General features: G+C 39.3%; 1 protein-coding gene across 2 annotated transcripts in view; it reads right to left on the bottom strand.

Moving 5' to 3' along the window:
* Positions 1-7,631: 7,631 nt before the first annotated feature.
* The window catches only part of LRP1 (LDL receptor protein 1), a 531,524-nt gene continuing 511,171 nt past the window's right edge, over positions 7,632-27,984 (bottom strand). For both annotated transcript variants that reach the window (XM_073957032.1, XM_073957033.1), the window contains exons 9-29: positions 22,352-22,535; positions 21,870-22,182; positions 21,603-21,800; positions 21,349-21,540; positions 20,391-21,272; positions 18,754-20,331; positions 18,506-18,683; positions 18,144-18,439; positions 17,454-18,081; positions 12,590-17,382; positions 12,136-12,522; positions 11,532-12,076; positions 11,199-11,467; positions 10,749-11,145; positions 10,511-10,678; positions 9,877-10,447; positions 9,537-9,805; positions 9,142-9,463; positions 8,909-9,067; positions 8,490-8,616; positions 7,632-8,143 (exon numbers count right to left, since the gene is read on the bottom strand). In XM_073957032.1, coding sequence (XP_073813133.1) covers positions 7,994-8,143; positions 8,490-8,616; positions 8,909-9,067; positions 9,142-9,463; positions 9,537-9,805; positions 9,877-10,447; positions 10,511-10,678; positions 10,749-11,145; positions 11,199-11,467; positions 11,532-12,076; positions 12,136-12,522; positions 12,590-17,382; positions 17,454-18,081; positions 18,144-18,439; positions 18,506-18,683; positions 18,754-20,331; positions 20,391-21,272; positions 21,349-21,540; positions 21,603-21,800; positions 21,870-22,182; positions 22,352-22,535 — 12,606 coding nt within the window. In that variant the 3' untranslated portion in view covers positions 7,632-7,993. The remainder of the gene's footprint in view (positions 8,144-8,489; positions 8,617-8,908; positions 9,068-9,141; positions 9,464-9,536; positions 9,806-9,876; positions 10,448-10,510; positions 10,679-10,748; positions 11,146-11,198; positions 11,468-11,531; positions 12,077-12,135; positions 12,523-12,589; positions 17,383-17,453; positions 18,082-18,143; positions 18,440-18,505; positions 18,684-18,753; positions 20,332-20,390; positions 21,273-21,348; positions 21,541-21,602; positions 21,801-21,869; positions 22,183-22,351; positions 22,536-27,984) is intronic.

Here is a 27,984-nt window from a genome sequence, read left to right as displayed (position 1 = left end):
AGACTGTTCCACTGGGCCCAATAAGATTTCAAAAGTGGGCTTTCGGGCGCTATTTCTTTGCGACTAGGGCGCTCGCCCGTTTCCATAGCAGAAATTATTTTGCCTAGGGTGTGATCTTTTCTTTGTTCCGCCGACCAATCCTCACCGGACTCAACCTGCAGTAGCCGGACATCGACGATGCTTGCTTTGGCTTCAGCCTTCGAGCAATGTCTACATTCAATTTTGCATGGCCGACGAGACAGGGCATCAGCATTACCGTGTTTTCCACCTTTTCTGTGCTCGATACTTAGGTCATAACTCTGAAGCCTCTCGATCCAGCGGGCCAATTGACCTTCCGGGTTCTTAAACTGGAGCAGCCATCGCAAGGCGGAATGATCGGTTCTTAGCAGGAAGGGCTGTCCATACAGGTATTTGTGATAGTGTTTGATACTCTCCACAACTGCCAGCAGCTCTCTCCTCGTCACACAGTAATTCCTCTCAGGCTTTGACAATGTTCGGCTGTAGTACCCGATGACTTTTTCTTGGCCGTCTATTTCCTGGGAAAGGACACCACCGATCCCGTATGCACTGGCGTCAGTGTCCAACACAAACTTACCGCCGGGTACAGGGTACGCCAAAAGAGGGGCTGTGCAGAGCATGTCCTTGAGTTTTTGGAATGCCTCTTCCTGATCGTTGCTCCACAGAAATTTCTGCCCTTTTTGAGTCAATCGGTGTAAGCTTGCGGCAATGCTGGCAAAATTGGGGACAAACCGACGGTAATAGGTGCAGAGACCCAGAAAACTTCGCAGCTCATGGAGGTTTCGAGGCTGCGGCCAGTCTCTGACGGCTTTAATCTTCTCGCTATCCGTCGATACGCCCTCCGTCGTCACATGGTGCCCCAGGAACTTCACCTCTCGCTGGAAGAGGTTACACTTCTTCGGGTTAAGTTTCAGACCCGAAGACGATAGCTGCTGGAGTACATTCCTTAAATTCGTGAGGTGTTCGTCGAAGGTCTGTCCCATGACTATGATGTCATCCAAGTATATAAGGCACGACTTCCACTGCAATCCTTTCAGCACCCGCTCCATCAGCCTTTCAAAGGTGGCCGGGGCGTTGCAGAGCCCGAATGGTATGACATTAAATTGCCAGAGACCGCCGTTAACGCCAAACGCTGTCTTTTCCTTATCTTTTTCGGCAATCTCTACCTGCCAGTAACCACTCTGCAGATCGAGGGTAGAGAACCATGACGTCCCGGCTAAGGTGTCTAGTGTGTCATCGATTCTTGGGAGCGGGTAGCTATCTTTCTTGGTGACATCATTTAGTTTTCTGTAATCCACACAAAATCTGGTGCTTCCATCTTTCTTCTTGACCAGAACTACTGGGGAACACCAGGGACTCGACGACGGTTCGATCACACCACTCTCCTCCATTTCGCTTATCAACTTCTGGACTTCGTCCCTTTTTGCCAGTGGAACGCTTCTTGGGGCCTGTTTTATTGGTCTTGCGTCTGCTGTGTTTATTTCATGTTTCACCACCGATGTTCTTCCTTGATGCCCTTTTGTAGACGCAAAGGTAGAGGCATGTTTCCATAATAACTGCTTGGCCTTGTTCTTCTCGGAAGGTAATAAGTTCTGTGTCCACTCTTTGATGTAACCATCGAGGTGCTTCTTTTCCGTGGCTGCTGATTTTCCGGTGTTATTTTCCAAATTGATTACAGCTTCGGCTGGTGTACATTGTCCAACGTCGGAAAATTGGCAAATTTGTTCTTGCTTATCTGACAGGTTCAAAACTCTAACTGGAATCAATCCATCGTCGTTGCTTTTCACCAGGGCATTCGCTATTAAGATGTTACTATTTTTGTTCTCTGCTGGTTCCACCACCCACAATTTCCCGACTCCACAATCTCCATCCATTGGTACCCATATCAATGTTTCGGCACAAGGCGGTATAATCTCTGGATGTTCCGTAGTCAGACGTCTAATAGGTGTGTTTTCATCGTAGCCCATATTTAATGGAATTTCCACATTGGACCATGTCATCACACGTTCTTTCATATCCAGATTAAGACCAAAGGCAATCATAAAATCTGCGCCTATGATAACTTCGTCTACGATATCAGCCACTATAAACTCGTAATCGACCGATTTATTGGCAATAGTAAGTCTCACGGTTAACTTTCCATGTACTGCCGCAGGCTCCCCCGTTGCTGTGCGCAGTCTGACTCCATTTAGTGGCGTTATCTCTCCTTTTGCCAGATCTGATCTGATGATTGACTTTGATGCGCCTGTATCCAAGGTCAGAATTCGCTTGTCGCCATTGATGTAACCAGTTGTTGTAAGGTTGTGGTTTTTCTGCTGTACAATCGCTATGGAGATTGTGGGGCCGTCGTCGATGGGAGCCAGTTCACGCCCCGCTGGACTGGCTCGATTTAGTTTAACGGTGACTCATTTGCAGAACGTTGAGCCACTCTTTTACTTTCTTTTGACGGGGATGGTGACGATGACCTCGATCGCTTGCGCTTCGCTCTACATTCACGGGCAAAATGACCCATTTTGCCGCAATTGTGACACCTACCCTTGGCCTTAGTTGGTGCTGCCGTATACCTTCCTTGTAACACCCGCTTCATTGCTGCCTCGATCTCGTTAACACGATATTTGGGTTCATCGAACTCGGTATCCAGTTGGCGGACCTTGTGAGTCTGGGGATTAGTGATTATTCTTGCCGTCTCTTGTGTAAGGGCGTACGACACGGTTTCAGCAAAAGACGATTTTGGTGACGCATACGTTGCACGTTTGATCTCGGCGTCACGTATACCATTCACAAATGTTTCGATTTTCATACGGTCCAACAATGGATGGTTTTCTCCTGGATACGTCATTAGCACCAAACGTTCTACTTCCGTTGCGAAGTCCTGTAAGGTCTCATTTGGCTTCTGTACTCTTCCCCTTAATTCCATCAGGTAGATGTTTTGCTTATGTTCGCCACCGTACTTGCGTTCGAGAGCAGCCATTATATCCCCATAACTGTTTCTAGAAGCGGCGGGAATACTCTGTAATACGTCAGCAGCATCACCCTTCAATGCCATAAGGAGTGACACCGCCTTTTCGTTGTCGTTCCAAGAATCTCTAGCAGCCACTGTCTCGAACTGTAATTTGAACACATTGAAAGAGGTAGAGCCGTCGAACACTGGAGGCTTAATTTTTAACGCGTTATGGATAGCTCTCACTGGGCCGCCTTTGATTTCCAGTTCCGACATTTTCTTCTCAAGGTTCACAAATTTCTCATCATGGGCCAGAACTTTCTCGTCAACAGACAAAATCTTTTTATCCAACTCTTTCATTTGTACCTCCACGTTTTCTACTCTCTTTTCAATCACCATCGTGATGTTCTCGAGTTTCTCGTTAATTTTTCTAGAATTCTCTTCCAACTCCTCTTTTAAGTTTCTTGAATTTTCTTCAAACATCCTAGAATTTTCTGCCATTAAGTTTTCGGTGATTTTTCTAGAGTTCTCCTCCAACTTTTCCTCTAATTTTCTGGAATTTTCTTCCATTTTAGCATCTAATTTCTCCATCATAAGTCTGGAAGTTTCTTCATTTTTCTTATTCATTTCCATGGAGCTACCTTCTATTTTCTTAATTTCCAGCATCATCATAGCCAGCATTGATTTCAAATCGTCTCCACTGGCAGCTACCGATGAAACTTCCTCAACGGAGGATTCGCCCTTTGCCGATAACTCGACTTCCTCCTTACTGTCGAACTCATATGCGTCGATGTTCATTCCACGGCGCTCGAACTCTTCCAACAAGCGTTTTTGTAGTTCGGCCTTGTTGCCAGTAGAACACAACTCCAACTTACTTAGCTCCTTCTTCAAGTCTTCCACTCGTAGATCCTTAAACTTCATTGTAGGATGATCGTAATCCCACTTCTGACACCAATTGTTACGGAATTAGATTTAACTAATCTCCGTGTAGACGTTGTTTTATTCCCCGATACGATTTGTACCAAATAAAACAGGGTTCGTTTTAGATTACGTTTCTACAATGCTTTATTTACTTTATTACACTTATTCGGAACTGACTGTTATAGCTAAGTACACAGCTTTACTTTACTTCTTTACTAGTCGAGGTTTACACTTCGGTATAAAATTCACAACTGCTCACTGTTTGGCCGGAATCTCATATTTATACCCAAAATCTCCTTGGTCTAGAATTATCTAGAAATCTGGCAACATCTCGAATCTGTGCAACGAACACACAGACGCACATTCGCAATAAGCGAACAACCACATTCACATACATACATGGGTGAAATACGAGTGACGTAATTACAACAACAAATTTAAGAAATAAGGAAGTAACAAACTAGCAATAATTACATGATTGTTGCAAAACAAAACAAACACACATTAATAAAAGGTAACATCCAGAATAATGAAGAGAGTTCTACATGGTAGTTGTTGTTGCTTAAATAAAGTAACTGCGTAATAAAACTTTACGTTACAATTCAAATTTTTAAATTAACGGAAATTAAACTAAACTAACTTAAACCTATCAGTTACATTCGTAACAGTATTTTAAATCTAGTTCTGAAATAAACACAAAAACGCTTCAACAATTGGTTTATGCTGGTGAAAAAGTGTATAAATCAAGCTGGAGAAAGCTTTGGAATATAACAAAACTATTTGTGATAAATATTTGGAATATAATAAAACTATTTTTGATAAATTTTCGCGTTTTCATTATTAGGTCGGACATTTTTCTAGTAGCCCTCGTACACTCCACTCACTGAAACCAGAAAAACATTGAAATTGGTGCGTTCAGTTGTAACAGTTCATGTCTTTAATATTTATTTATCCCCTAAATAATAAAAATGTTGAAAAATTTTATTTTTTATGAAATTTTCCTTAGAAGTTATTCACACAAGCCTGTTACACCTATACATAGTATCTGTTGGTATCTGTAGTATTTGAAAAATATCTGTTGTACAACAGATACTTGAGAACGAAAAAACAAATAAAGTTCTCACTCGTTCATATACAACACAGAACTGTTTCTAACAGTTATGTTATTGTGAGTATACAGAACCAAAACAATATCATAACTGTTACACTCATTCCCACATTTATATCATATTATATCTGTTATGTATATGATATATCTGTTTTGTTGATACAAAAAGTTATACCATTGCACGTGTTTATGTGGTACATTATCATTACGTTATTTTTTAGTGTTCCGACATGTGTACACAGCGATTTTTTAGTGCTCCGACTGCGGAACACTACGATTTTTAGTGTTCCGACTGCGGAGCACTACGATTTTTAGTGTTCCGACTGCGGTACCCAACGTTTTTAGTGTACCAAAATGTGGTACACTACGTTTATCGTTGTGCTCCGGAACAGTATCACTAAAATATTTTTTAGTGTTTGTGTTCCGGAACACTAACGCTAAAAATATTTTAGTGATACTGTTCTCGGAGCGGTACACTATGTTAGTGTACTGTTTATTTTCGAACTCTGCTTGAAACCCAACACTTGACCTCTCCTTTGATGCGATTTATATCAATAATAAATGATGCAAAAATATCAATAAATTATATGAATACCATAACGTGTCGCAATCATATTAAATAAACTCCGTGGGAAAACTAGTGCCCAGAGGAAGTGGTGGTAGCTACGTCGATTATAGCTCTCTCTTACTTGGTTTTCATTAAGTTGGCCAGTAAAATAAAAATTCGTTTTTTATTTTTAATGTGTACAATTTATGTTTTAATTGAAATAATTATTTGTTCGTGTTTTACAATTGTTGCTTACTATTTGTTTTTATAATTTTTATATTTTATATCTTTGTTCTTTTGTATGTAGTTGTGTTGTTATGTGTGTTTTTATTTATTCATTTAAAGTAAAATTACTTAATATTAAAATATGTTTTGTAATATTATATTTTTATTTATAGATTTATTTATATATACTACATTACATTAGAATACAATATACAGACATGTAGTTTTTGTTCGTTAAATACAAAAACAAACAGAGACAAATACATATAAATAAAAAATGTTTATTTCTTTAAAGCATAGAGTTAATTCATCAACGTTAATGCAAAATAACAAAGTTCACGGTTTAAAAACGTCAATAAATGGAATATTTGGAAGAACCATATACAATTTTCAGCAGTGTTTTGGGAGTATGTGAAGAAATGATTGATTTACGATATACAGAATTTGTCTTATTTAATTATTTCGGATTTATGAAGATGATACTTTTGTGATTATATTTGTTGTATTATAGAAACCATAGACTTAAAAAAACGAGATTTTTATATTGCATTTCCGTTAATTTTTTTGTTTGTATTTTTTATTATTAAATTTCGTTTTTGTTCTCTGTCGACTTATATTACACTTTGAATATAAATTAAAAAAAAAATGCTTAATGGTATTTATATAAATATGAGTATACAAACATATGTTGTTAGGAAATTATATAAAAATGTCTAATTAATGAGGAGCAGGAGGGAGAGTATACAATAGCATATACGTACATTTTAAAACAATACATAGCTAGTATGTACTTTATATTTATATAAAAATTATTATTTTATATTTTAACTAATATAAATCAAGGAATATAAAATGTGGGTCGTTGTCACAGTACTTTGTAGGCATAAGCTTTATGATGTACAAATATTCAGAGGAAGTCTGAAAAATGGCACAAAATGGAAATTGATGGTAAGATTCAACAATCGTTTATATCGAAACATATAAAGTGCTTAATGTTCAATCGATATTTCTAAACAACTCATATATATCATTTACTTTACTGAAGACTTTCAAATTACGACAAACAATATAAATATAAAGAAATATAAAGAAACTATTCTACAACACGAGTGATTGTATTGATTGTATTATGGCACTTTATTTGAACAATCTACATTATAAATACTTAAAACACGTTAAGAAAGAAATATCGGTTTTGTCAATAGTAAGTGGATTTGTTTACTTTTTAGTTAACGACCGAAATCGGTACAAATTTTAACGCGAAATGTTGAATTCAAAGTATAAATTGAGGTTAATAACAGTGTCGCTACCGGCCCCACTTCGTACTTTACTCATCGAAACTAGTTTATATATAGCAAATTAAATAAAATTAACAATGGGTGACCTAGTTGTAGAATCGAAGGTAAAATTGTGAAGAGAATCGGGCGGAAGACCACATTCTGCATAAAGACGAGATTGAAAATTGAAAAAATAGATATGTATGTATGTAACTTCTTAGCTATTAGGATTTTAAGAATTAGGACTTTAAGAATGTTCACGGATTCTGATATTAAAACTCATCAACAATAATTAATACTTAATGCTTATACTTCACCCATTTCGTACTGTGAAAACAATCCTAAAAAAATACAAAGCTTTTTTCATTACACTGTTATAATAAAATATTAATTATAAATAATATTAAATATAAAAAATCATTAAAAAATATTACACAGACATACACATATAAAAATATTCTTCTCAGTTTGTAAAAGAACATTAGTTAGTGTTAGATTTGTTTTTGTTGTTTCTCTTTAGAAATGACTAAACTATCAGTCCTTGTTTTCTTGTTGGTTGTTGAGTTAAATCATTTTCTTGTTGCTTATTTTGGATTTTTCTTTTTAGAAAATAATTTTCGTTTTAAGAAATGCTTTCGTTACGTTTGTTAATGCAATTAAATTGAGTTGAGTTTTAGTTTAGATATTTACGATGTTCTCTTAGTTTTGGTTTTTTGCTTAATTTGGGGGGTTTTTAATATTAACTTTGCATTTTCTTTATGCGCTCTGGAAAATTAGGTTAGAGGGAGGGGGAGAGTGATTTTGGTTTTAAAAAATTTACATTGTCTTTGTTAATATGTTTTGCTTGTTTTTATGTAAATTATGACTATAATTATGGCTTAAATTCTTAATTTGCTTTGTTGTTGCTTTGTTTTCATACAAACTTCTCTTTAACGAATCTCATTGGCCGTTAATCATCAGAGAATATCCGGTGTATTGTTGTCATCGTGTGAATGCTGTAACAGACCCTTGCGCTCATCCGGCGCTAAAACATTTTCCGGCACTACAGCAGGTTCCACAATAGCATCGGCATACATAGATTCGTACACGGGATTTGCAAAGTTGCCCTAAAAGAATATAATAAATTTTTTTAGTATATAGTATATTATATTAAAAACGTAATTAAACATGTCTCATAATGTTACAAATAAATTAAATAATAATTAAGCAGCAAATGAACATTAGATCCTAAACTCCTTATGTGTATATAACACCGTTAAAACACACAGTGCCATATGAATAAATAAAATGAATAAATCAGCCCTATTTAGTCCGATCTTGTCTTACAACGCTGTAATAGACAACTCTTATTTACTTTTTTTATTTTGCTGTGAAGCCATTGAAAACATAAGTCATTCGAATACGACAATCATAACAAGATAAGTTAAAATAAGCAATTATGGAAATACATACCTTATCATCTTCATGTACAAATGCCGGCGTTTCATCGGCATCGCCTCGGTACATTGGATTCGTAAGCATAATTTCCACATTTTCTGTGAGGCGTGCATGTGAAAATGGTTGCGATATTCGATGTTTTCTGAAAGCAGAAAATACACAAAATTTAATATTTGAAAGAAATTAATATTGAACAGTTCTGAATGTTAGATATTGAGTATCTGTAAGTCCCAATTTACATTAGGCATTTTTTCTTGTGGCAATTCTAAGTTTGTTGGAGAAAGAGGTAAGGCTAATGAGAAAAGATTCCTCTCAACACACTCTCTCACCGACAAACTGAGAATAGCTGCAAGACAAAATGCATAATGCAAATTACATATATTCAAGATGTTCCGTTTGAATCCCTATAATATACTCTAAATGTATGTACTCACTTCAAAATGTATAGACCAGCACCAAACAAAGCCAGCACTAGAATAGCTATGGCTAAAATTATGGCCAATATTGACATCACACTGGCTGAGTGTTCTGTTTCACTTCTTAAAGCGTTTGCACTATCTGCCAAACAAGTTGTGTAGAGACCATCTTCGCACCTAAAATACGGAAACCAAGGAAAAAGTTTAACTCAACATAATCCAAAAGAAAAAAAATCGTCCATTCAACTTACTTGCATTCATTTATAGAACTTCCTGTTTGACAAACCCCACAACTTCCCACGCATGGTGGTGGTACATCACAGGCGGGACCCTCCCATTCGCCAATGCATGTGCATTGTGGTATTTGATATGGATCCAGGTGACATACACCACTATTGTGACAATAATTGATACAAGGGTTATCATCGGATACGGGTCGTTCACAGAATTCACCATTCCATTGGTCGGAACAATTACACATGGCAACACCTTTGATAACATGGCATGTGCCACCATTTTGACATATAAGTCCGGTACAGGGATTGCGTTGTGGTATTTCAGACGGATCACAATCTGTGGAAATAAAAAATGGATACGATTCAGCAAATGTTCTATAATTCAAATTTAAGTATTATTTATTACTTACAGGCTGGAGGGTTAGATGTTTTGCAAAGATCCGTCTCACAACGATCTCCTACATATCTTTCTAGACAGGAACACAAGAGTTTTCCAGGTTTCTCCGTACAAACACCTCCATTAAGACAGTAGTTTGCACAAGAATCCGATTCACATTTTTCACCATAATAACCCTTGGGGCATTGACATTGGGCGCCACCCTTAGAACCTATGGTACACGTGCCACCATTTTTACAGAAACCGGAACACACATTTACTTCACAACGTTTTCCAGTGAATCTAAAATGAAAATAATTTGCGTTTATACTCCAATATCCTCTAAAAACAATGAACCCCACTTTAATACTTACCCATCTGGACATTCACATTGTGTTGTTCCCGACAGTGTTTCACGACAAATACCTCCATTGGTACATGTCAAGTTAACACAATGCTCACACTGTTCTCCAACATACATTGGCGGACATGTGCATTTCATGCTACCATCTTCAATGCGACACGAGCCGCCATTGTGACAACGACTCTGACACTCTGGCACCGAAGTTTCACATCTTGGTCCAGACCAACCCGCGGTACAAGTACACTTCAATGGTGGTGGTTCAGGTGAGCCAGGAATTTGTGGTGCCGTAGTACACAAGCCGTGGTTCATGCAATAGTTTGAGCAGCGATAATGTTCACAGAATTCGCCTTCGAACTGGGATTGGCAAATACATTTTGGAACATGATTGATGACCTTACAGGTGCCCAGGTTACATTTCAAAGGACAATATTCGGGAACAATTGTCTGATGGGCAACACATACACCATCGACCATATTAAAGTCGTTGGGGCAACGACATCTATAACCACTATTGGTTTCGGTGGTCATTAGGCACAAAGCTCCCATTTGTTTGCAAGGATCCTTGGCACAGGGATTGGATACTAAAAAAGCGGGAGAGTTTAGTAACATTACCTTCCCACACTACTGGCTTTTTTAAAACTTACTGTTGCGATTTTGTTTCAATGGATGTAGGATACCAATATCCGACGATCTGTAACCCTTCAGCAGATAGGTGCCATTATCATTGCCAAATTTGTTCATTTTAATTATGCTTTGATCGTAGAGCTTAATATACAAATAATCCTCAAATACATCAATCTTTTGTGGTTTTTCTAAAATAGAACAAAGTGTACATTTATTTAAATATCCTGTGGCAATAGCCTTACATTTTCACTAACATACCTTTATTCGAGAACTTTCTCACCACATTACGTTCTTTGCCATTCAAGCGACATGTCTCCACGGTACCTTTACGATAATCGGCCCAATACAAACGACCTGTTGGATAATCTATGGCTAAACTTATGGGCCAGCCAACATCACGTTCAACCAAGCTACGTTTGTTCTGGCCATCCAACGAGGCCATAAGTATACCATTTTCCAGAGTAGACCATATCATTATACGTGACTCTGGTTCCACAACAATATCGGTGGGATTTAGACCTGTTGACACCAGCGAGGCATATTTCTTGCCATCGATATCGGTAACCAGAATTTCATTGTGCTTCGAATCTATTATATAAACCAACTGAGTTATCCATTCTATGGCCAATGATTTGGGATCATCGAGGACAGGAATCTAAAAATAAAACAATAAATTAAGGTAAAAAATGGAAATTTGTAAATACTTACATCAAAAGCTTTTAATTCTTTGAGATCTCGCCTTACCCTTACCGCAATTGCTTCGGTTTGGGGTATTGCAATTTTCATGGTATGGACTTTGCCATGATGGGAATCAATCCAGAATAACAATGTATCCTTGGTTCTAATTAATATATCGAAGACATCGATTTTCAAAATGTCCGTGTGAAAGAAACCCACCATAGTGGTGCCTTCTTGCTTGGCCGGTAATATAAACCGGAATTCCTGTTCGGAAGCCAATAAAAGAACTTGATCGGGTCCTAAACGAAACACATACCATTTATTAAAAAATACGTTTACGCCTTACATCTTCCATTAACTCACCCGATGCCAAACAAGTATCGTTTTTAGCCGACCCCTTGGAATAACCTTCCGTACACTTGCAGTTGTAATGTCCAGCCTTCTTTTCTATACAAATTTGAGAACATGTACCGAAGCCACAAACCGGGGGTTGGCAATTCATTTCATCTGAACCATCAATGCAATTATATTGGCCATCACAACGGAATATTTTCGATATACAATCCTCATTCTCACACTGGAACTGGTCGTGGCGACATTTCGGCAGAGCAGCACAAACCTCATCTGCCTCATCTTCATTGTTACCGCAATCATTTACACCATCACAAAGCGCAGATTTCCGTATACATTTCAGATTTGAACATTTGAAGGCATTTGCATGGCAATGGACATGGGCACATGTCTCCAGGCTTTCATCACTTCCATCGGTACAGTCATCCCAGCCATCACATTTCCAACGAGCCATAATACATTTTCCATTGCCACAAGTGAAATGATCCAAAGGACAGGTGCAATTTACCTCATCACTGCCATCGGGACAGTCATCATCACCATCGCATTGATATTGCCTAGGAAAATAACGCATTAATAAAATATTTATTCTCCCCTCAAGCAAATCGATCCTTACTTATTTATACAGGTGTTGAAGGTGGCACACTTAAATTGGTTGGCCTTACAGGTTATGTTACAGTTAAGCTCATCACTGCTATCATCACAATGTATTTCTCCATCACACCGATGATCATGTTTTAAGCATTTGCCGGTGCCACACCTGAACTCACTTTCCGAACAGTTACGCATTTGACAATTCAATTCATCGCTACCATCTCCACAATCGTTTTCATAATCACAGCGCCATCTACCGGGTATACATTTAGAGTTGTTGCACTTGAAGTAGGTTGGATCACACTCCTCTTTTGATGAACGACATGATGCTGGCTCATCATCACCACCTGGGCAGTCATCTTCGCCATCACAACGCCAAGCCATTGGTATGCAACGGCCAGATTTGCATCTGTAATACAAACAAACAATATTTTGGAAATTTTCTCTAAAATTTCTTAAATCACTCTAATACTTACTGAAAATCACTCGGGTCACATGTCACCTTATCACAATTCATTTCATCCGATTTATTCGGACAATCCGCATCTCCATCACACACCCACACCAGGGGCATACAACGATTATTGCTACATTGGAACTGATCCTTCTTACAACTTAGCGGGGTACAACCGATTTCATCTTCACCATTTGGACAGTCCTTAACACCATCACACTTCTGCTGGTTGTCAATACAAAACGCCGTTGTATTGGCGGTGGCCTCACATTTCATGTGATTCTCAAAGCATGTAAATTTATCACAGTTCTGTTCGTCGGAATTATCACCACACTGGTCACTGCCATTACAAATTGCAGCTGGGTGAATGCATTTCTTGTTGTTACATTGATACTGACCCGGTTCACAATGGAAAGGTGGACAATTTTCCGGTTCATCGCTGCCATCGCCGCAATCATCTTGAGTATCACATTTCCAATAGAACGGAATACATTTGTAGGTCTGTGAACATTGGAAATGTGCCGCTGTGCAATTGGCAATACAGGTCTTATTGTCATCGCCCAGTATAAAGTTATTGGGACAGGCACATTTGTAAAACGGTGGATCCGGCGACAGCAGACACAGTGTAGAACACTCTGCACTCTCACATGGATTTCCACCATGGGGCTGCTGCTGGCGATATGGGTGATAAATTCTTAAATCCATTGGACGATGTATGGTGGTCACCAGAGTAGAACAGTTCTGTCCAGTAAAGCGGTTGCAGTATTCAATGGATTTCATTTCCCAATCAGACCAGTAGATTTTATCTTCCCACACGGCAATGGCAAAAATATGATGCAAATTCAGATGAGGATTTAATTTGCGGGCCATTAAAACTCGAACATTGTTACCATCCAAATCGGAAACGGATATTGTATCTTCTCTCGCATCTCCCCAGAAAAGCTGATTACTTTCGAAGGACAAGGTCAAGGCATTCGGCCAACCCATATTTTCTCGTATAATTACTCTGGGATTTGAACCATCCATACCGGCTTTTCCAATATGTGGATCATCTCCCCAATCGGACCAATACAGATTGCGATTGAAAGGATCCAAGGCCACACCACGAGGTTCACGCAAATGTTCATTTATCAATACCTTGCGGTACTTGCCATCCAATTTGGACACCTCAATTGTATCCAAACCCTTATCACACCAATATAGATTTTTGGCAACCCAGTCCACAGCCAACCCATCAGGATTTTTCAACATGGCTTGATGTAGTGTAGTGGTTTTATTCTCCACAGGACAATAACGCTTAATCATTCCCACCGTAGAAGTAACATCAGACCAGAACAGACACTTAGTAGACCAATCAAAGTCCAAAGCCACGGCATTCGATAGTTGATGAATGAGTATACTGCCATTACCGCGCATGTCCACCTGTCGTATATAATAACGATTGGAGAATATCAGTTTAGCCGTCTCATTACTGGTGGCTTTACAAGTGTGATGATCATCTTTGAGCTCGTAACCTTTCATACACAGACATTTGTAGGAGCCATAGGTATTCGCACAAATCTGTGAACACTGATGCGGGCCATTGCATTCGTCAATGTCATCACACAAATGATGATTGTTGGCATGCAGCTTATAGCCTGGATGGCATTGGCATTCATAGCCAATTTTCTTGTTAATACAGGTGTGTTCACAGATGTCCGGATTCAAGCACTCATCAACATTACACAGTGACTCATCCGAGAAATCGCCGCAATCATTGCGACCATTGCACAGCAGTTCTTCTGAAACACATGCTCCATTTTTACATTGATATTGTCCTTGGCCACATGTCATTGTAGATTCACCACATAATTCTACCGATTCATCGGAAGCATCCGAACAATCCGCCCTCGAATTACAGGTGAGATTTTTGGCTATACACTCTAGATTATGACATTGGAATTCCAACTCCTCCACACAAACTTGAGTGAAATTGAATGGTACACAATCTTCGTATTCATCCTCGCCATTCGGACAATCATGGTCACCATCACATACCAAACGACGATCCAGACACAAACCATTCGAACACAAAAACGATGGGGCAACACAATCCGGTACATGAAGTACGGAGACTATTGCACATTGATCTCCCTCATCTTCGTAACCAGGAGCTGGACAATCATATTCTCCATCGCAAACCCATTTTTGATGAATGCAACGGCCTGAGGATTTACACTGAAACATGTATGGTTTGCATACCCGATTTGGACATTGAGCTCCCTCATCTGATCCATCTTCACAATCTGGTTTCGAGTCACATTGCCAACTGGCTGGAATACAAGTATTGTCACATCTAAACTCATTGGGTTTGCACTGCAACTTGCAACCGAATTCATCGGAACTGAAATTGCCAGCTACCGAATCTTTGCAATCGTTTTCTCCATCGCAACGCCATTTTTCGTTAATACAACGTCCATTTGAGCATTGGAATTGACCCGGGCCACATGCGACTTTTGTAACGTGGTCGCAGTTAAGCTCGTCACTGCCATCGGGACAATCGTTGTCGCCATCACATCGCCACAGGGGCATAATGCAAGCCGTTGAATTGGGACAATGTTCGTAGGCAGCATCCCCTGCTGGACACTCAGAAGCAGGACAATGTTTTTCATCGCTGAAATCTTTACAGTCGCGTACATGATCACAAACAAACTGCTGGGATATGCATTCACCACTACCGCAGCGGAATTTCTCGGGTTCGCATTTGCAAATCAGCTCAGACTCATCGGAACCATCACCACATTGGTGAACACCATCACATGTCTGAGATTGGGGAATGCAGCGGTGATTATTGCACATAAAGAAATCGGTTGGACACACACGAATGATACAATAGCTTCGCAATTCATCCGAGCCATCTAAGCAATGTGGAATACTGTCACAGGTCAAATCCAATGGTATACATTCACCTGAGCCGCAAGGGAATTGATCCTTTTCACAATTAACCTTTATTGATTGTAGACATCGGCGTCCATCGGGCGCCAAAATTCCTCGGGTACATTGACAACTTGCCGTTCCATTGCTATTTAAAATGCAGACATCTTCGCAACCACCATTTAGAATTTTGCATTGATTCGAATCACAATTAATTGTGGTGTTTTGTACAGCAGCAACTCCCATGGGCCGTTCCACATGATCACGCAGGAATACCATATCGGCACCAGTATATTTGTTGGCTCTCACCAATGCTCCTAGTACCCAATCGGTCCAAAATAATAAATCACCATAGACAGCTATGGAAAACGGATGTTTGGGCGAAGAATGGGCCAAGACCACTCGATGGGTTCCATCGTAATCGGCCCTTTCGATTTTATCGATTCTGGCATCAGCCCAATATAGTTTCTGTTCTTCCAAGTCCAAGGCAATGGCATTAGGCATTTTAATATCTGTTCTTATGATGGATTCCAAGCCAAATCCGGTTACATACGCCCTCTGTATAGAGGGACTTTCTTCATTCCAATTGGTCCAATAAATCATACCCAGACAGGGTTCTACCGCAATGCCTCGTGGCTTATCCTTGGAATTCAAAACACGTATACGACTTACCAGCTGTGTATTATTATCGGGATTATCAGAGACATAGTGTAGGTCCAAACTACAAATTGAGGCATCATTGTTCGAAGTCCAGAAAAGCATTTCGTTGACAATGTCAAAAGCCAATCCCTCTACCTTGCCTTGATGTGTAACCAATACGCGATTATTGCTACCGTTAAAGTTAACGGCATTAATGGTGCTCAGGATCACATCGGAATAGAATAGAACGCTATTCTCATAGTCATAAGTCAAGGCAATGACATTCATCATCATGGTGGTATTGCGTATGGCTTTGACAGGGCCATTTTTATTCATATGCTCCGTTAAATGAACACTTTCGATGGTACTGCGATAGGAAAATAACAGGAAACTATCATACGGCTCACAAGTCATACCATCGGCAGCCACACGGCTATGTGAACAGGCACATATGGGTGTTGTACCATTGAATAGACATAATTCCTGGCAGCCGCCATTATTTTCGGCACATGGGTTGGTGCCGTTTTGCAAACGCTTAGAGTAGATTTTCATATCCTTGACGGAATTGCCTTCGAAACGCTTCAGTTCCACATAGTTGCTTAAATTTGCCATATTGGCAACTTTAAAAGTTCCCTTGTTGTAGTTGTTATCGGTCCAGTAGATGTAATCATCAAGTTTCCCCACTGATGTCGGATATTCAAGAGTATGGTTTAGCATTACCTCCTTTAGATTGCCATCATAGTCCACTTTCATAATCGAGGGTTGGGCAAGCGATACTTTGGGTGCTTCACACCAATAAACTTTTGTGGCATCAATGTCCAGTACCAAACTGGTAACAATTTTGTCATGATTTACCAAAACAAAAGGCTGAGAACCATCCAAACCGGTACGACCAATAACACCTTCAGCCACATAGAAGAGTAAGCCTTGTACGGGATCAACGGCCAGCGCACTGGGTTTCTTAACATTGGAGACTACAACATGACGATGGGAACCATCGAGACGTGCTACTTCGATAACATTACGCTTGATGTCGCTAATGTAGATGTTTTCGGCAACCCAGTCTATGGCAATGCCACCTAACCAATCCATTTGTTTGTTGTCCATCCATTCTGGAGATTCGATAATCACCTGACGGTGGGTACCATCACGTTTAATGCGTGATATGGTGCCACTATCATTGTCGCCCCAATAGAGGAAATCCTGATTGGCATGGTAATCGATGAATGAGGCCAGCGATATGCGTGAAATGGGACCCAATGCCTGTAAGGAGAAAATAATATATTGCTGCAAATTTGAATGCCCTAAAAGCTTAAACCCACTTCTCAACTTACCATTTTTTGTCCCTGCTCATCAATAGGTTTGTTCGGATCATATACCTCGATACCTTTTAATTCGTGATTTGTATAAAACAAGAATTCATCCACACCCACACACTGGGTGGGATTAGTGGGATCAATGCGATATCCAATAGCACAACCACAGCTATGATCTTTATTTGAGATGGCAAAACACAAATGAGAACAGCCACCCTTCAAAGGTCCTGCACAAGTATTCGCACCCTGCTGGGCTTCAGCATAGAACATTTTCAAGTATTGAATCTTTTTGGTATTTTTCCGAAGCATGGAATATTCAGCACATTCATTTTTGTCACACGACATTATGACACCAGCTATGTTCTCCGGGAAATACAATGTTCCATTGTAAACTGTGACTGCGCTGATAGTCATTACCGTACTAGTTGCTAATACCACGTGAATATCCTTCGCGACGATATCATAGTAGGATATTCCCGAACTAACGCAAACGAAATACAAACGCTTTGAATCAAAGTCCATGGTAAGAGAAGCCAAAGTTTTATTGTGTCCATAGATTACAATTCTCTCCGAACCATCGAGATTGCTTTGCTCGATTTGCCAATTTTGTAGGTTGCGCGTTGAAGAAATCCAATATAGTTTGCCACTATGAGAAACAAGAATTAATATATTTATATGAAAGGAGGAGGGCACATGAGGGTTACTTACTTTACCGGATCCAGAGCAATACTTTCCACCATATTCAAATCTTTTAAAATTTCTGTAACATATTCGCCCTTTAAATTGCTGACCCAAATGTCGCTCTTGATTTTACCCGTTGAGAAATACATGTTCTTGGCTATCCAGTCAATTGCAAATCCCGCCGGATTATGGATATCGGTATTGATAATGGTGTCGATGATGCCATTGGAAATGCCAGCTGTCTTGATTTCATTCAACTGTACATCGGACCAATAGAGGCGGCTGTCTTCTACAGTAAAGTCAATGCGTTGGGGTGCCAAAACCTAAAAGAATGGAGAATAGGGGAGATATTCATCACTAAGAAATCTATAGTTAGTTTGTAAACCCACCTGAGGAGATTGCCTGATTGTGGGAATGGTGTGGTGATTGGGCTGCATTAGATCGATGCCACGTATTTCATCACCCATTATGAAGAGCAGAACTTGTTCATTGGCCACACATGTCCGGTTGTCGTTGTGATCCAAACGCATGACATGAGGGCAGGCACATTGATATGTTTTTCGCACACTGCAAAGGAAAAGAAAAAGAAGGAGCTTATAAGAGTTTTTTTTTTGTTAAAACGAATATCCAAACTTACTCCAACAAACATAAATGGGAACAACCACCATTATTATCTCCACATGGATTCTCAGCCTGAGGCTGGCGGCTAGAGTGCAGTACCTGTATGCCAAACGGTTGTGTGTGAGTTCTTTGTATCACCTCAATATCAGTACCATTCCATTTATTTGCCCTTATTACAGATGCCGTCCTCCAGTCGGTCCAATACACATAATTCTCAAAAACCGCAATGGCAAAAGGATGCGAAAGAATTTCACGATCTCTCAGCACCAAATGTATATCGGAACCATCATATTTTACTGTGTAGATAGAGTCCGATTTGGCATCTACCCAATATACACGCTTTTGGGTATAATCCAAAGATAAACCATTGGGCCAGCCAGCTGATACCTGGGAAGTGGTTGTTATTGCCTGACGGTGTTTACCCGCCATCGAACATCGCTCAATGCGTGGATAGTTGTCATCCCAATCTGTCCAAAATAGTAAACCCTCTCTTGGATCCAAGGCTATGGCCCGAGGACTTTCCATATCACCAGCAATGAGCGTACGCCGAAAGCTACCATTTAATTTGGCCACTTCGATTTGATCCAAATTCGAATCAATCCAATATAAGTTCATGCCAATCCAATCGACAGCCAAACCTTCAGTGGTTGAGAGACCCGAGTGCACCACAGCCTCAACTTTGTGCAGAGACTCGCCCACCAACTGACCCCTGTAGATTTTGTCATCTATAACATCGGTCCAGAATATTTGACTCGACACATTATTGTAGAGAAAATCCAAGGCAATCGTATTTCTCAACGAAGCATAGAAATTACTAATGGTGGACTTTTTCAAATTTAACCCTCGGATTTCTTGGCGATTTGTGTAAATCACATAGGGATCATCTGGAGCTGTACTTTTACAGGTGTAGCGGTCGTATTGCAAGTCATAGCCCTCAAAACACTTACACTTAAAACCCTTGCCCATGGCTACACAAATCTGTGAACAAGAATCCCAATGTTCACAGGCATGCTGCATGCTACAACGACGTCCATTCGGCAGTAAATACATGTGGGGTGGACAGGAGCAAAAGAAACCCTCCGGTGCATTGTGGCAGTAATGAGAGCACAGTGGATCGGGCCTGTCACACATTTTCTGAGAGCAGAGGTAACCTTCATCAGTGCCATCTTCACAATCAATATTGCCATCACACAGCTGTTTTATCGAAATACATTTATTCGATTCGGCACAGTAACGATCAGGTGCCTCACATATCACGGTCTCATTAAAATCGGTTACAGGTGGCTTTATTTGCGTACAGTTAAGTTCATCGGATTTGTCGTAACAGTGTGGTATGCCATCGCAGCGGAAGAAGTGCGGAATGCACTCAAAGGGATCGGAACAACCAAACTCAAATGGAGCACAATAGTGGGCTTCACCCAAATCGATAACATGGTGATCGGATTTGGTCTCATTGCAATTCATTTCGTCACTGAAATCCAGACAATCTGTGATGCCATCACACATATGGGTCTCGTCATAGCAGCCAATTGGAATGCAGTAACGTTCATTGGGGCCACATTCAAATTCACAGGCCAGCTCATCGGAATTGTCGCTAGGATTAAGATGCATAATTAGTACAGATAAAGAATATTTCGAAGGCATTCGACTTACCCACATTGATCCAAACCATCACAAACATCAGAGAATGAACGACAAACCCCATTGCGGCACTCAAACTCGGGGCACTTGTCATCAATCAAGTCCTCACCATATTCATCTGAGGAATCATCAGGGCCACAATCCGCTATGCCATCATTTACCCAAGCTAATTGTATGCACTTGCCACTTTTGGCACAGGTAAACTCATTGCTGTTGCACGTATGCTTTTCACAATTCATTTGATCTGTACCATCGGGACAATAACTAATCGAACTACACAACAGGGATCGTTGATAGCAACGATTGTTACAAGTGAAGTGTAGATTTGGATCACATTTCTTGGGATCACAAGGTCCCCCGGGAGCACTGCTTTCATCACTGCCATCGTTGCAATCATCGAAACCATCACATAAGTCCTTGGGATAAACACATTGATCCGACGATAGACATTGAAAACCAGTGGTGCAATTTTTTGCCTTCTCCTCGGTATCCTGAGGATAGGGAATACATTGAGCCCCAGTGCCGTTAAGAGAATATTTGTCGGGACAACGGCATATGGCTTGATTGGGTGTGTTGAAACATATACCGGGGCATTTGGAGTTGGCACAAGCTGTATTCGAAGAAATCGGTTGCGTACTCGCGTCGAACACCTTTAAGTTTGAGGTGCGTCCACGTTCCACCGAAAACACCTGGGAGTTATCATTATTTTTCACTGTACCATTTAGATGATGCGTGGGAAATGAACGAACGGTACCATTTCTGGTATCCACCCAATATATGGTGCCCTTATGATAGGCAATTGAAGATGGATGGTAATCAGGATCCTTGAATATTATCTCTCGGTCAGTGCCATCGAAATTCATGCGTTCAATTGTACCTTCCTTCACATCACACCTGTGGAAAGAAATGTTGATATTGATTTGTTTTTGATCTCTCAAAAAGTTGTCTCCAACTTGCAACAAATACCCACCAATACAGCTTTTTATGCTGTACATCGATGTTCAGACTCAAAGGCCATGTAATGGGTTTATCAGCACTAGTTTCGGCCAGCATTTCTCTGTGTGATCCATCCAACCAAGCACGATAAATAGAAGCTTTGTTTTCGTTTGTGGTCCAATGAGTCCAGAACATGTAACCACTACTAGGATCTAAGGCCAAACTCCTAAAGAAACACAAATAAAAATTTGAATTTTTTTTATCCAACACAAAGTTGCTCACACTTACATGGCTTCATGTCGCATGGGCAAAGACAACTTTTTGGAGATATTTCTGAAAGGGGCAACAAAGATATAATCTGCACCACCCCAATACAAATTGCCCGTTAACCAGTCAAATGCCAATACGGAAATAGTCTCGCTACCGTTAGCCAAAATGCTACGTTTCATTCCGTCCAGGGATCTGCTATGCAAAGTGTAGCCGCTTCTAAAAAAAGCACATAGAATGCCATTTAATATTTTTAGTCAATAAAGAACAAGATGTCGGTCGACCTACTTTTGTTGCTGTATATAATAAACCATCTTGCGATGTACATTAATGTCGAGCGGCATAATCCATGTGACATTATAAATGGGTACCATGGCCTCGGCTAGTTGTTCTTGGGCTTTAAACGGTATACCCGCTATACTGGACAATCGTTGTCGGGATAACAGCAGAAATTTATCATAGCGAAGCAATTCACATTCGGTGTTATTGCGTAATTTATAGCCCGGCGAGCACATGCATGTTGCTCGAGCAAATCCCTTTGTCCACAATGGAACGCATATTTGGTTGCACATGCCATTGTTAACGCGACAAGGATGTGCCACTGGATAACAAACATTGCATAAAAATGAAGCAGGAAAAAAGAACAGAGAAACATTTTTCAATTTATTAAATCAGTTAAGAGCACTGAAAAACTTTGTATGTCTTTCAACTTTGAAAGATTATCTGTATCAATTGTTGGAATATTATAACACAATCGGAACACAACATACCTTCTGGTTGCTTCTGCCGATGAAATATTCTAAATTCTTGTGGTTGTTTGATATTTTTCAGCACCTGTTTTGCCTTCAGAGAAAATTTATCCATGGCAATTATCATGTCGTCGTTCCACAATCCCAGGTACACGGTATTTTCGAAAACCTCCACGGCGTGAATGGATTTTAATGGCATATGAGTCTGAAATGAGTAATTTACAAAATGTTAGTGAAGTTTAGAAAATATTGCCTGGAAAAGAAAGATTAAGGTATATCACTCTATGTCTTCATAGTTCACAAGGAAATATCATTTGCTATCAAAATGTCCAACAACCACAAAACATTTTGTGGTTACCTGATGAGTGGCAAAAATAAACGGGCACAATCGACAGTCAAAACTGATGGTGTGTACCCCGCTTTACAATATCCGGCGTAAGGATATTTGCCCACCCTCCTATCTAAATCAGAATTGCAGCGACTGGAAAGGAGTGCAAAAGTAACATGGAATGAAGAAGCGATACTAACTCATATCACAATGTGCTGCTCCAATAGAATTTCTACGCGCAATTGCTGGAAACACTTTGCTGAAATGTTAGGTGGCTTAAATGATATATCAAAAACCAATGAATTTTTATCTAAACCCCTTTCAGATTTCAGTTTCTGCACAGTGAATGATATGTATGTGTAATAAGATAAAAAAACCAAGAAACGGTGAGATTTTCTGTCAAGCATTACGACCCAGCAAAATTTGAAGGAAGGTGTTCTTTGCGATGACGTGATTTCATGTCATCTTTTGCATTGGTTCAAAGGAAGTCGTGAAAGATCCGATCTTTTCATTAGGATTTGAACCAATGCAAAGGAAGTCGTGAAAGATCCGATCTTTTTATCAGCATTTGTACCCATTTCATCGATCCAATAATGATGATGTTTGTGTTTTTATTTACACACCTGTTTATTTTCATTTTGGTATCTACTAATTTTTTCCGATAACATAAAGGAAAAATTGTTATCGTAGTAAAAATTAGTAGATTCTTGCAGGTTCTGGAACAGACCAAAGTTGTTAGAACTGTCGTCGTGATGTTGTCTTACATTTCCTGCATATCAGACAACTAAAACTTCTAAACAATTGGTATTGTATGAAGCTCGAAATGTCTGCAATGAAAATGAAGTCCCAATCATCGAGCTAAAAATAAAATCGGACTGCACACATTGCTATTTCAAAAGTTCCCTTGTCTGTTCTAAATCTGACATAGAACGAAATCAATCAAATCTCGCTTCTTGGAATTTGAAAAAGTCGGAAACGAAAAGGAACAAGAATCTGAAAATAAAGAAGAAGCTACTTTTGGAAAGAAACAATTAAAAATAAATTAATTAAGCATAAATGGTATTTTCAAGAAAAAGTCTCTCCTCCCCGTTCGTTACATTTTGTTCTTAGAGATCCCTAAATAAAGCCGGGTTGTAGATCCCTACATATTTTCGTCACTAAATAAAAGTGTATAAATTTGCAAAATGTTGTTATAAAATAACTAAATTATAAAAGTAATTTACGAAATAAAAATACTTAAAGGAGTGCATTTGGAGTCCATGTCGAAATCTGAACTGGATGGGAAGATAATAGAAAAAACCTTTTGTAAGATGAAAGAATATCAGTTGCGGACAACGGAGGAAGTAATCTTTTGCGTTGCAGCGGTGGTGATTACATTGCAATTTTGGATGTAAACTTTTTGCTGATCAATTAATTGTAGTTATTTCGCGAATTCGTTTGAATTAATAAAGAGTTTTGTTTGTCCATATTTTAATAGAGCATTTCCATTTTCCAAACAAGACATGAAAATGTCATGCCAAGGGGTTGGTGAAAATGACATGTCAAAGCATTGGTTAAAATGACATGTCAAAGAATGGGTGAAAATGACGTGTCAATGCATTGGTGAAAATGACATGTCAATGCATTGGTTAAAATGACATGCTTAGGATCCAAAAAAGAACGTCATCTTTTGGGGGTCACGCTCATATAAAATTCATGAGTGAAAATGACAAAAAGATGACATGCCAGATCACTTGCACCCATGATTGAACTCATGATTTTTCATCGAAGATTTTACTGGGAGTACAAGAGGATGTGAGATTAGTGAGGATTTCACTCAGAAAACGTCTAAGCCTCTTGGAAGTCTGTTTGCTCCACCGTTCACCTATATGGGCTCATCCGCTGCCATCCCTACAGCCTTTTCCACTATAACAATGAAGATTAGGGTTATATGGATTAGGGTTATACGCCCATGATCTATCCCCAGAGCCTCGTTTGCGTGAACAGAGGACATCAAGGCACAAGTAGGCAGTTGTAGTAAAAGTGTTTTTATTGTACGTTTCATTGTATGTTCATTCTCCTGCTTAATATGGCTCGTGAGTCTATCCCCAGTTCTAGGAATGTGGCTGCTTCGATGGGATGTAACCACGGGTTTACTGGAGTTAGTTGACTAGGTTTGGTAGGGTAGTTGGCCTTGTGCCGCATGCTGGACATATTTTTTGCACGGTGTCATCCTTCATTGCAAAAATGCTCTGTATGATATGCGAAAAATCGTTAAACCATGTTGGTTTCCAGCAGGGCTTCGGAGTCGGAGTTGGAGTCGGAGTCTAGTAAATTTTGCTGGAGTCGGAGTCGGAGCCGGAGTCGTGAAAAATAGCTCGACTCCGACTCCGGGCAACAATCTGTTCTAGATTTAACAAAATTTGTCAAATCAATTTAAATTAATTAAATGATCATGGTTTAAAAAAACTCTTAATCTCTATTTTGACTACAAAATGCATATCGAAAGCATTTTTGGGTCAATTGATTGGAATAATGTTTGCATGCTCCAAATATATTTGGGGAAGATCTTTCAGAAGATTTACAGGTCATTTTAAGGAAGACTCAATGGTCTTCTCTTGTTTTTTTATTAGAAGTCATTTATGTCTGCTGTAAAAGAACCTGTTGTACTTCTATGAAAGACCTTGTAGTGCTTTAAGGGAAATCATATGAAATACCTACCACGGTGCCCCTTAACAAAATTTAAATGGAAGGAGCTTACACCTGAGAGGTTTTTGCGGATTCTGAAACTGCAATACCCGAAGGGCTTTTTAAATAAATCGCGGTCAAAGTTCACATTTATAGGGGGTTTTTAAATTTTCACGATTTTGCTTGAAAACCGCAAGTCCTATGGAAATGGGTGTAAGGAAAGTGTTGTAGCAGTGAAAATTTTCTACAAGATTGACCTTCATGATATTTTCGTAGGTTTTACCGTTTTTGAGATATAGAATTTCAAATTGGGACAATGCACTGACTGTCTACAATACAATTTACCAACTTAAACTTAAATATCTCAAAAATGGTACATCCTAGGAAAATATTGCAAAAGTCAGTCTTGTAGAAAATTTCCACAGCTATATGATTTTCTCCAGTCTCATTTGGATAAGACTTGCCGTTCGCAAGCAAAATGGTGAAAACCTAACAATAAAAACCTAAAAATGTGACCTAATCTCAAAAATGGTAAAACCTACGAACAAGGTCAATCATCTAGTGAATTTTTGCAGCAACAATATTTTCTTTAGCCCCATTTCGATAGGACTTACCGTTTTCAAGCAAAATCGTGAAAACATAAAAAAACCCTAAAAATGTGAACCTCAAGTAACCTTAACCACGAAAGTGTATGTTAAGGGAAAATAGGCTATTTTGGTCTTCTATCACGATGCGGTGACAAAAGATCGTTAATTTTCCATAACTCAAAAAATTACAAAGGGTGTTACCGTACAGTAATTATGGTAATTTGATATTTCGAGTCTAATTTGTATTCCGTATTGTCAACGAAAAAAAAAACGAACAATGTAGGTATATGTTTTGGTATCCTCCCAATGTAATGTATCTTGAAAGTTCAAACTAAAATGACTGTAATTTAAGTTGTGAATTTTATTTTATATTTTTTCGGAGCCGACTCCGGAGTTGGAGTCGGAGTCGGAGTCGAGAAAAAAATTGGACTGGAGTCGGAGTCTGACCAAAAATGGCTCGACTCCGAAGCCCTGGTTTCCAGGACACTGTAATATAATGGGAAACGAATTAGCACATGAACTAACCCTTAGTGGCTTTATATCCATCGATTTTGCAATTGTTCTGTTAGGTCACCGATGTGCTACTACAATGACAAACTTAATGAGCTTTCTCTTGAGAAGGCACACACAGATAGCTTTTGGAGTCTGGATGAAGGATACCCAAAGCCATCTGGTACGCGATCTCTCAGCATAGAACAACTTCCCTTCTCAGACTCGATAAGTTTGAGAATCACTGTTGGCCTTGTTAAGGGTCACTATAGGATTAGACTTCTAACGTCAAGATGTAGATTATGTGAAGATGCAGAAGAGATAGATACACACAAGAAGGCACGGACTTCTGTGTAGATACGATATAGATACTCTCACCTTTTTATCAGAAAGAGATCCCATTATCCAAAGAAATGTCATGACTTTGCAAAAACACGTAATTACTCCACGTTTTCCTACTTCCTGCTCTCTCTCTGTTCCAGTACAAACTATCGATTAACAACACATTAATATCTCGGAAACTTTTTGATTTTTATCCTGAATTCAACAATCAGTAACTATGGAACATTCTCATCATCACCTTTAAACCTATCCAGGATAAACACAAAGGACCAAAAATCTCAGAGTGAAGCGTTTACTATATTATTAGATGGCAGCGCATCCTTAAAACGAACCTAACCTAAGAACACCGCAAATGTTGACAATCCCTGCAAACGTTTTAAAGATCATGGCCTGCACCAGGAATGTCAGGATTCATTAAGAAACAATTGTTGGTTGCGAACTTTGAAAAGTACAAGGACGATATTACTGCTTTTCAACAAGTAAAAAAGTATCAGTCGGCTTTGCCGACAGAGATATACCCCTATGTGAATTGCAACTTTTATCTACGGACAGATCGAATGTATTTAGGGTCTCTTCAGAATTTTGTGGTCCTTTTTGGGCATTTGAACTTGTCGACAAAAATGTGGATTAGGATTTCAAGTTCTAAAGTGATGCGGAGAAGGTACTTAAAACAATGGACCGACTTAGTCCATTATGGAAGTGGATCTTATTTTGGGAGTCATATCTTTTCGATAGATATCGCGCCCACTAGTCATTTCAGTGGGTCATCGTATAACTTTTGGACCAGTATGCCAGGAAGCACCAGGAAGGGTGCTAAACTAAATTTGGACAAAATATTAGAAGATCCAAAGTTTGGACCAAATTGGTTGCCAAGTACCGGAAGTTATGGACCGGTATTGTCCATCTTCGAACTGAAACTTAAGTTTGGACAAAATATTACGAAGGCCAAATTTTGGAACAAATTTTCCGAAAATTTTCGAGCTTTTGTGGAGAAGGTACCGGAAGGAGTGGACCGATAAAAAAATCACATTGCAAAAAAATGGAAATTACTTGTGAACATTTTTGTCCGATAATTTTTCAGAACTTTCGACGTGGATAATCACGGCAAGAGTGCATCGATGAAATTAAATCTTTGTATGTATTATGAAAATCTGGTTTAATGAATTCTATCGTGACACTCGCCAAAAAAAGAAAATCGTGAGGGACGCCCAAAATCGGGTTGTGCGAGAAAAAAAATTAAG

The sequence above is a fragment of the Musca autumnalis genome, unplaced genomic scaffold, assembly GCF_047663935.1.
Source record: "Musca autumnalis isolate F117 unplaced genomic scaffold, ASM4766393v1 scaffold_5, whole genome shotgun sequence".
Taxonomy (NCBI): domain Eukaryota; kingdom Metazoa; phylum Arthropoda; class Insecta; order Diptera; family Muscidae; genus Musca; species Musca autumnalis.
Note: the sequence above shows the minus strand (reverse complement) of the source record. Positions and strands in the feature narration are given on the sequence as shown.